The sequence below is a fragment of the Tenrec ecaudatus genome, chromosome 4 (assembly GCF_050624435.1).
Source record: "Tenrec ecaudatus isolate mTenEca1 chromosome 4, mTenEca1.hap1, whole genome shotgun sequence".
In the NCBI taxonomy this organism is placed as follows: domain Eukaryota; kingdom Metazoa; phylum Chordata; class Mammalia; order Afrosoricida; family Tenrecidae; genus Tenrec; species Tenrec ecaudatus.
The window spans coordinates 60,591,334-60,601,796 of record NC_134533.1 but is presented as its reverse complement, the minus strand read 5'-3'; the positions used below and the strand labels follow the sequence as shown (position 1 = coordinate 60,601,796).

General features: G+C 51.6%; 1 protein-coding gene across 2 annotated transcripts; it reads left to right on the top strand.

The window, feature by feature from the left end:
* The first annotated feature begins 7,240 nt into the window (after nucleotides 1–7,240).
* On the top strand, nucleotides 7,241–9,459 carry ADM (adrenomedullin). Of its 2 annotated transcripts, none has more exons than XM_075546086.1 (4): nucleotides 7,241–7,400; nucleotides 7,820–7,944; nucleotides 8,122–8,271; nucleotides 8,462–9,459. In XM_075546086.1, the coding sequence occupies exons 2-4, from the start codon at nucleotides 7,847–7,849 to the stop codon at nucleotides 8,787–8,789; spliced, it is 576 nt and encodes a 191-aa protein (XP_075402201.1). In that variant the 5' UTR covers nucleotides 7,241–7,400; nucleotides 7,820–7,846; the 3' UTR covers nucleotides 8,790–9,459. The 2 variants fall into 2 exon arrangements, with proteins under 2 accessions (XP_075402201.1, XP_075402199.1); XM_075546084.1 differs by having other exon boundaries at nucleotides 8,447–9,459.
* Nucleotides 9,460–10,463: the final 1,004 nt, after the last annotated feature.

Sequence of the window (10,463 nt, the reverse complement as noted above, 5' to 3'; positions counted from 1 at the left end):
CTGTAAACATTTACAGTCTCAAAGCCACAGGGGCAGGTCAGCTCTGCTCTATAGGTCACCGCAAGTCTGAGTCCACTCCGGGGTAGTGAGAGTTGCTTCTCTTTCAGCACCATTTTCATCACTGGGTCCTATTCATCTGACTTTCCAAATATGTCCCCTTTTCTCCAAGCTCACTGCTATCACATCAGTCTGACAGCGGTTCTCAACCTGTGGGTCGCGACCCCTTTGGGGGTTGAGCGACCCTTTTACAGGGGTCGCTCAATTCATAACAGTAGCAAAGTAGCAACGAAAATCATTTTATTAGGAGCTCATACAACTCTTATCACAATCCATACATACACATACCTCAATTGTATAAAGCACATCTGTACATTCTTTGCCCTACTCATTTTCAAAGCATTTTCTCTCCACTTGTGGTTGGGAAGTCACCAAACATGAGGAACTGTATGACAGGGTCAAGACATTCAGAAGGTTGAGAACCACTGGTCTAACACATTAGGACTACTCATCTCAACGATTGCAGTAGCTTCTTAACTGGTCTCCCTGTTTCATTAATGGTTCCAAACTTTTTATATAGGTACAACGTAAAGACAGGATCCTGGTTTAAGAATGGCATATTAGCCTTGTCTTAAAATTAAACTTGTAGAACAAACAGCCGGAGCATATGTTTGGGAAGTGAGGAGGGGGCTCAAGTAATGACTGATGGAAACTGACATTAGCAGCTAAGTGTATCTAGGTGCTGTGGGAGTTAGCAAACTGCTTTTACTTTGAATGCTTGTTTATTTGGTGAACAAGACCAGCTATGTAATTTGCTGGGCCCAGTGCAGAATGCATATATAGAAACCACCCCAATTCAAGAGTTACAAGAATTTCAAAACCATGGCAGCAGGACATTGATCCAAGCATCATGCCCTTCTGAGCATCGGCCCTAGGGAACTGACCAGATTGCATGTCCAGGAAGCAACTGGGCTCACACTGATTATGACGGAGTGGAGAGGAAAGGCAGGGTGCTAAAGACTGAAGAGAGATGCCAAGAAGCCCTGCCATTCAAACTCATCAGCTTCTCTGCGGGAGAAAGATGTGGCAGACTGGTGCAGTAAGGGTTACAGCCTTGGAAACCCAAGAGGGCAAGTCTGCTCTGTTCTGTAGAGCTGTTATGTGTTGGGGCAGGACTCAATGAGGATGGTTTTAGGTCTTCTCCCACGTTTCCAGGTGCCGCCATGGCATCACTTCCCTTCTGGCACTACCAAGCACATCTCCTCATTATCCAAGATACACATTTAAATCTGACCTACTATGCCCACCCCTATCATTTAAATCAGAGGAGGAGTCCAAAGGTATTGCTATTAAATCATAGAAACCTTTAGTAAATAAACAAACCTTTATTAAACAACAACAATCCATGGTGAAGCTATTGTTTCTCAATTGCCTCCAGCTGGGTTTATACACTTCTGGAGCCACTGTGCACATCTCTCTAGCCCTTCCCCCAAGAATCCCACTCTCCTCTATTGACACCATGTCCAGATGGCAGCTCTGTCTTCTGTGAGTGACTCCGATGGCGTTTCATTTCAATATTGAGTTTGGGGAACCCAAAGTAATCTGAAGGAGCAAGGTCATTGGGGCTGTAGGGTAGATGGGGTAAGGTTTCCCAACATAATTTCCATAGGACAGCTTTCGCTACCTATGAAGAGTAAGCAAGTACATCATTCTGATTTAAAAAAAAATAATTTCCTTGTTGTAACTTTCCTGGTCATTTTTATCATCAATGCAGGTTTTCATTTCCTTAAAACTTCTTCTTTAAAAAAAACCCAAAAAACCAAAAACTTCTTCCTAACAAGCTTCTGTGATTGTCCTGTGTTCTTTAAAAAAAAAAAAATCAATCTGGCTCCTTGGGAATCCCAGAGGCAAGCTGCCTAAACCTTTTGAATTGACCTCTTTTCTATGGAGATAACTGGTCCAGCAGAGCTCCTCAGAAGAACCACTAGTTTGATCAGGCACTTTTATTTTAAGGCACCTTAAAGAGACTAAGACAAGTCTATGACTGAAGAACTTGTCTGCAGCTGTCCATCAATATCAGAGTCGTGTTTAAACATACTTTGCAATAAGTCTGAGCATCTCTGAACTGGAACCCTAGTACCAATACTTTTTGACATGCCTGCTTTCTTATATGTACAATTACCATATGTACTTGAGTATAAGCCAACCCAAAAATCAGCTGAGGCACCTAATTTTACCACAAAACTGCACCCAAAAATGTGCTGAAAAACTTGGCTTATACACGAGTATGTAAGTATATCTCTCCTCAAATCTGTGAGGTATGTCCCATGTCACTAGGGAGAACATGCAAAATCTTTAATATGACTCCCATGGTCTTGTGTTCTATGACCCCAATGACTGCTTTTATCTCATCCCATGGCCATCTCCGCCTTCACCCATTACGTTCAAGCCCCACCCAAACTGACCTCCAAATGCTCTTTCCTCCGCTTAGAACTTCAGATTCCCCTAGTCTTAGCACAGACACTTACCACAGTTTATCCCCTACACATAGCACAGGGCCGTGCATGTCAGCTATGCTTAAATTCCTACAGAAAGAATGAACTTTCAAATCATACCTCAGAGTTGGCTCATTCCAATTGCTCTTCTAATCTGATTGGGTAGGATATCCACAAGGAGGCAGGTGTCCTGATAATTGCTCTTCTTAAATTTTTCAGGCGCTAGAGATGATCATAAATCACCTCTTTCACAATCTGTTCACTATTACCGTTCATTGTGCCAGCGGTAGTAAATTTATCAGGAAGCCATTTCACCTTGTTCGGTAATATCTGTTAGTGTAGCAAGCTTCTAAACATGTTCCACCTTCTCTGTGGAACTTATCTTCTTTAAATTTCAGTACACTTGTCTTCAGGCCTCATCACGTAAAAGGACTAATGATCTTGGTCTCTTTTGTGCCTGAGCAAAAAATCGTTACTTTCTCTCAGCCTGATGATCCAGACAATATTAGACCTTGTAATGTGCAAATGGTTGCTGCAAATGGTTTGTGCTCAGCCACTAACCGAAAGGTTGGTGATGAAGGCCTGCCCAGGGATGCCACACAGGAAAGAAAGGGCAATCTGCTTCTCTGCAGGCTAGAAAATGTAGGGGAGTTGTCCTCTGTGGAGTCACCACAGTCAGAATCAACTCCACCGTGGTTTGGTTTTAAGAGAGAGACTAATTGTCCTCCCTGCCCTCACTTCTCCAAGCCAGGTAGAATCCAAAGATGGGAGAGTGCTTTCTAATCTGCACCAGATTCAATTTGGCCAGTCGCCTGAAAGAGTATACTTAACCTGATTAAAAAACTTTTTTTTCTGATAAACATCTATTTTAATGAGCTCTTTAGGGAAATTCAGGACCCCTGGTGGCTGGTGGTTACACATTGGGCTGGGATCCCATAAGAGCAGCAGTTTGAAAGCATCAGTCTATTAGCAGGAATGACCCCAGTAAAGTCACAGTCTCAGAAACCCACAGGGAGCAGTTCTAGAAAGTTCGAGGAGTCGGCATCAACTCAATGGTAGTAAGTAGTTTGGTTCTTTTTAATTTTAGGGAAATCAAGATTGGAAAAGAGAATGCTCTGAATTTTGTGTCCTCTTTCCTTCTCCGAGGGAGGGACCAATTCAGAGACGCTAAAGACGTCCTTTCTCTGAGCCCCTGGAGTTGTGACTTCAGGATGCTTTTTGAGCCTTGTTTGCAAATTGACTCTATAAACCAGCCCTCAGCTGAACAAAGGCATTTTGTACTACAAATAACAAGCGTATTATAAAAATTTCCTGTTAGAATAAAAAAGCATCTGAGATGATTATGCCAGCCACTTAGCGGCTGTGTTTTAGTCATGCGTATTCATGTTAGGAATTTTACTTTTTGTTTCTTATTTTCTAAGTGACTCAAGTATGTTCTCCATGCCGTTAGAGAGTGTGTTCACTCAGTTTTCTTTCTTAGCTTCAAATATGATTAAGGGTGAAGGTCAAAAGTAAGGCCTAGGAATAATTGCAATGGAATGTGATGAAATTGAGACGCACCGTGTAAGAAGCCTTTGGTTTATTTGTATTGACATCCATGTAGAGCATAGCCGGAAATGTACATCTCTTACAGGGCTTTGGAAGACAGTCACCATCTGCCCTCTTAGAATTCTTGGGTGACTGTTCATTACCAGGATTCCTCCTCCTCTTCTTCTTTTAACAAATAATTTTATTGGGGGATCATACAACTCTTATCACGAGGATTCCTCTTCTTGCGAGATTTTAAGGATGTTTTTCCCTTTCGCTTCCTTCCTTCCTTGAACTGTCCTGGCTCAATGTGACTCAACAGTTGAGATGACTGCAACACAGGCGGAACAACCCGCCAGAGAACACTCCCTGCGCAGTCTCCTTCCAGCCCCGGTCATTGAATGCAACATCGCGGCGCGACTCCTTCATCTTTATGATGAGTAAGTGAACACGAGATTGTTCCGGTGCAAAACAACAACAAAAGCAAACCCCGCCATCAAGTCAATTCCAAATCTATAGTGATCCTAGAAGGCAGGGTTGGGCTGCTTCTGTGGGTTTGTGAGTCTAACTTTTTACAGGAGTAAAAGAAAACCTCATCTTTCTTCCTATGTGGAAGGGACTGTTGTCCCTGTAGCCGACTCAGGCACACACACACACACACACACACTTTCGTAGAGAGAGGTGTCCTGGCAAAATTCTCTGTGCTGCCGATGCAGGACTTAGTTGGCAGGGTTGTGGGAGCACTGGTTCTCTAAGCACCAAAGTAACAAAGCGCACCTGGGCTGATAGGTTTTGTGCCAATGCTCTCAGGTGGGAATTCCTGGCACTGAGACACTGCCCAGGGCATAAGCCCGGGAAGATGGAGCAGAGCCATAACTCCACTCTGGGGTGAGCTTTGCTTGAAGACAACAGCCAAGTTTTTCACCTAGAACCCCGCTTCTTCTCCAGGTTCAGCACCTTCAGCTCAAGAGCCCAGTGTCCTGCACAACACAGGGGGCTTTCCTGAAGGATTCTGGGAGGAAACCAATTCCCCAGGGTTGGAAAGAACATGTTCAGAACACGGGACCTCCCCAGGCTATGAACCAGCGCCCAGCTGTCCTTGACCTCTGCTGCAGTATCAGGGGTGCAAGCCAGGGAAATGAAAGTAAAACTTGTCCTGGCATGCATCCAGCTGGAAGTTGGCGACAAGTAGGTAGCAGCCACTGACGTCAGTTCTGGACAGGGTCCGTGTGAAGAGCCGGGTCCGTGTGAAGAGCCTGGTCCGCAGGGAAATGGAAGGAGATGGGAAAATAGGGGGCAGCAGCAAAATTAGGTAAGTCTAGGAAGCTTCTGGAAACAGAATAGGTGAGCAGTGCAAACAGACTCACACGCGGAAGCAATCGGCTTCTGAAAACGCCCTAAGGCCAGTCAATCTGAGCTGGGCAAATTCACTACGCTGCACACACTCCCCCCACCCCACCCCCACCTGACTCGGGGTCAGTATCCCATTCCTTACTGTAGCCCAAGGCAAGAATCTGCTCCCCGCCCTCCGCTGAAACTCGGGTCCCTCAGATGACTACTTTAGGGAAGGAAGAGTCCTCAGAATAACTCACCATTCTGAGGCCATTCCGTCCCAGGTGCAATGTCCACATTTGTCCTGAGAGCAAGACGGTAGCTGAGCCAGCAGTGCTGTCGGGACTGTGCTGTGGTCAAGGTCCGGGCAGTCTCGGACCAAGCACGTCTTAGAGATCTGCTTTGAGATAGGGAAACTAGAGCGGGAACATGACTCACCCATCTCCACACAGCAAATTGTCACAGATTTTTAAATTGACAACCGGGAGCCCCAACGGTCTGACCACCTCAGCCTTTCCATCTAGGTGAGAGAGATTTTCAGACAAGTAGGTAAAAGGATCATAGGACCCCGGAGACCCACGTATAAGCAGCAGTGTGTGTTTGGGGGTGGGGTGGTGGGGAGGGTGTACTCAGCCTTCTGTCTCCAGTTGGACTCCTGATGAGAAGTATGAAAATTAACTCAAACAGTAGCCAAGAGTACAGGTGACAAACATGTTTGTTTGATTCAGCATGAACAGGCACAATTTTGGGGCGAGGGCTGGGATTCCTCTTCCCCTTGGCAAGCGGATGACCCCAGCCTAGAAGAATTTCACACCGCGCCCCACTCTTGAGTGGCGGGCGGTACGTGGTAGAGGTCTGGTTTCCAGCCGGAACGCGGTTTGGGCAAGAATCTTCCCCTCTCTCAATGTCATGATCCTCAGAGGTGGCGAACTGAGGAGCAGAAAGCTGCCTTGCTCACTTAGCTCAAGGGTTGGTGTGCCGATCAAAAGAATCGGGCTGTGGCAGGGCTTTGGGAACGCTAAAGCGCTTCACCTACGCGAAGGAAGCCTTCGTGTTCTCCCTGGCAGTCAAGCCTCAGGTTCACGAAGGGTGATTGAAGGTTTCCAGAGAGGACAGCCAGGCAAAAAACAAAAAAAAAAAAAACAAAAACACCTCAGGTTGTAACCTTATAAGGAATCATTGGATTTGAGGGGCGTAGGGGGTGAATCGGCATCTTCTTAATTTTGGTTATTCCTAGATTTCCAAATAGGCGCGTGAGATTTTAAAATGCTGTTATCTCCTCACTCCAAATCCCAATTCTCAAAGTAGCCCTGCCCCACTTGCGAAACCTTACAAACCTACCCTGGAATCCAGGGAATAGGAAGGGGTACTCTTAGTTTTCAGGGATGGTGGTGAGTCCCCCCCTACGGTTGTCCCCCCCGCCCCCTAGCTGCCCCACGGGAGTCTGCTGGGGTCTAAACCTGGCCAGGCGCCAAGTCCACAGGAGGTACAGTCCCACTAGCATGGCTTTTAGTCCTGGGACTTGGGATAACCGTGCGGTTACCCCGAGCTGGTTTACAGGACCGGTCCTGAAGCCGTGTCTGCACTCTGGGCTGCTGCCTATGACTTCTGGAGAAAGGACCCCTGGAGGTTGTATTCGCCCTCCTTTACCCAGTCTCGAGGCTCAGACTAGTGGCATTCTTGCACCAATCTCCTAGGGGGCCATCTCTAAGCCCTTTGAGGGGCCCACTCCCCCAAGCCCCACACCCACTGGCAAGCAGTGTGCACACCGGGAGTGCAGGAGAGAGCGCGCGCGCGCGCCCCGAGGGGAAAAAAGGGGCGGGGTGGGGGTGGGGGTGGGGGGAGGCCGCCCAGGCCCCGCCCCCATGATCTTATAAAACCCGAGGAACCGAGCTGGCTACTCCGTGGTTTCTTGGTGACACCAGGCAGAGGAGCTCTGCTCTTACCACCTCTCACTTCTCGTCGCAGTCGGACTTGGACTCGGGTTTGCCCACTGCCAAACTCTGGTCTCCGACTTTCTCCTATTTTTGGAAGATTCGCCCTCAGCAGGTAGGTGCGGGGAGCCTCGCGGGTTAAAGGGTTCCCTCGCTGAGACTAGAGATTGGGACCACGAGTGAGAGTCAGGGGTACCATCACTCAAGAGGGTCTTAGGTAGGGGCTGCATTCCCCTCCCCCATTCGGTGGGTAGAGATCCAATTCCCTTTGCTCCCGAAAGTGGAGTGGGGGGACCTCTGGGCGCCTGGCGCTGTGCAGCAGCCGCGCCTCGCGGGGTCTTGTTACCCGCCGGCCCCGCGCAAACGCCCCGTTGGCGCTCTCTGCGCCCCTGGGAGATAAGCGGCTGAGCCCAGCAGAGCGGAGCTGATCCGCCGGGCTGGCCCTCCACCCTCCACCCTCCCTCCCTCCCCGCCTCGCCAGCTGGCTCTGGCTGGGTGCTCACCTTGGCTTTTCGCTCTGTCCTCTCTCCCCAGGGTCTGCGCCCAGCAGCCGCCGCCAGGATGAAACTGGTGCCATTTGCCCTGGTGTACTTGGGCTCGCTCGCCTTCTTAGGCGCAGAAGCCGCGCGACTCGACGTGGCGTCGGAATTCCGAAAGAAGTGAGTTCGGGGAAGCCCTTCCCGCAGCCCTCGGACCTGGCAGACCAGGCAAACTGGCTGGGGAATGATTGAGGGCAGGGACCGCCCTGGTGGGGGATCGCCACGGGGGTCGAACGCCGGGCGAGGGCCAGGACCATGCTGAGACGCAAGCAAATGTGGTCTGTTTGTGTTCTCCAGATGGAATAAGTGGACTCTAAGTCGTGGGAAAAGGGACCTGCAGGTGGCCAGCAGCTCTTCCTCCGCTCTCGGTGCTGTGAAGGACACGCCAGTTCAGACCCTCGTGCAGCTCCAGGAAGTCAAGGACAACGCTGCCAGCCTCCAGACCAGGTACTCGACGCTGGGTGCCTCTTAGGGAGCGGCGGGTTTAGGCGCGGAGGACTCTCCCGCCAAGGGAGAGTCCCGGCTGCACTACAGCTCAGATGGGGGAAGCCATTTCTCGGGGGCTTAGTCTCGTCTCTGTGGCTTGGGGCCAAAGCCCTCCTTGATGGGGGGTTCATCTCAGCCTTCCTCTCCCCAGCAATCCGGACGCCTCCCGCATCCGAGTCAAACGCTACCGCCAGTCAATGAACAACTTCCAGGGCCTGCGAAGCTTCGGCTGCCGCTTCGGAACCTGCACGGTGCAGAAGTTGGCGCACCAGATCTACCAGCTAACAGACAAGGACAAGGACGGCACTGCCCCCAGAAACAAAATCAGCCCCCAGGGCTACGGGCGCCGGCGTCGGCGTTCGCTGACCCAGGCTGGCCCGGGTCAGGCCCCAGGCTGGACTTGGCCGTCCCTGGACCGGCAGGCACGCAGCGCTCCAGCCTCCCGGGAGCAAGTCGTTACTGCCCTCCTCGGGCTGTAAGCGCCAGGAGCCGCAGCGAACCGCCGCGCCAGCCAGGCAGCCCACTAGGGACTGAGACCATTCCGCAAAGACCCCAGCCGAGGAGGCCCCGTCTGGCAGCGAGTCCTGGCTTCGCAGGGGCCGCTTTTCCTCTTGGGCTCCTTTCACCTGGATCTGGCCTCGCCCCTCCCCTAGCCCACACCCGGGGGCGGGGGGGTGGGAGGGTGCTGAGGAATCCCAGGCTCTCCGAGAGGAGAAACTGAGAACGAAAAACGCAGAGCCTCCAGGGCAGGGGTCTGAGCCATTGCCATGCCCGCTCGCCCACAAACTGGTTTCTCAAGGGGAGTCACCCCATCCATCGGGCACGAGCCTTGCGATTACTTGAACTTCCCAAAACCTAGAGAGGAAAAGTGCAATGCGTGTTGTACATACAGAGGTCACTATCACTATTTAAGTTTGTGGTTGTTAACGTGTTTCCTAACTCCCAATATAGAGCTATTTTTGTACGGTGTATATTGTATTAAGGGCATTTTAAAGCAACCGTATTTACTCCCTCCCCATGTTTTCATAGAATGTCTCGGTGAGGTGTAACATTGTTGGCTGTGTAGGTCTTGTGTCTGTGCGTGTGGAAAGCAGAGACTGGTAAATGGGTGATACGCGAAATAGCAAACCAATAAACTGTCGTATCTCTGCCGCCGGCTCCTTCTTGGCTCCAGGGTCTGGGGGTGGATGCCCTCGTGCTGTTAGCACAGGCTCCTGAGCAAGGGGGGGGGGGTGGTGGTTCCCGCCTCGCAGATGCGAGAGCAACGCCCACAGCATTGCCCTGTGGGCACCGGACCTCTGGGGGTGAGCGGGTCACGAGGTCAGCTGTCCACGCCGGGTGTGCGGAGCGTGTGCCTAGGGTGTGGTCAGGGCTTCGCCAAGGCCACCGAGGTCGGCCCGGGTCGGCCCTAAAGCAGCAGCAAACAGGGACCCTCCCGGTTTCCCAACAGCGCCCCAATTATGGAGTTGCTGCAGGCACCCCGCACAGAGAAGGAACATGCGCCCGAGAGAGTTGGGGCAGCCTCCTCCCTTAAGCCTGGGGTGGGGTGGGGTGGGGGGGTGAAGCCAGGGGTGGGGGTGGGGGGACGAAGGGGGGAAAGGGTGAGTTCCCCCAGGTTGCCCGGGAGTTAAAGTCAGAAGCTGCCCCAGCAAAGCGTGGCGACACCTCCTCTGGGAGACCACAGCCGGACTTGGTCCCCAAGGCCAGTCCAGTGCTCCCTGGAGGGCCAGGGGCTCATCCGCGAGTCCGCAGCGCCTCCACGCGGTCGCCGCACCCCACAGGCGGACGTGCAACCGAGTACACCCTGCTCCTACGTGGGAGTCAGCACATAGCCTTCATAAGAGGAGAGTGAATAAAAAAAAACTGCAGAATGCCACCCGGGGCCGGCCTCCCCCCTCCCCCCCCAGACCTGCACGGCGGCTCTGTGTTCTGGGACAGTGACTCAGCGCCCACACGCTGCGCCGCGTGCAGCTGCTGGGCTAGCTGGAGGCGGGCCGGCCGGCCGGACGTGCCGCAGGAACCGTGCCTCTCCGACAGCCCTGGGCCCTCATTGTGTCCCGCCTCCCCTCTTCCTTCCTCCTTCCCCCCAATTTTTTTTCCGTGCCCTCCCTCCCCCTACTTCTCTTCCGTCATCCCTTTTCTCATTCCTCCCT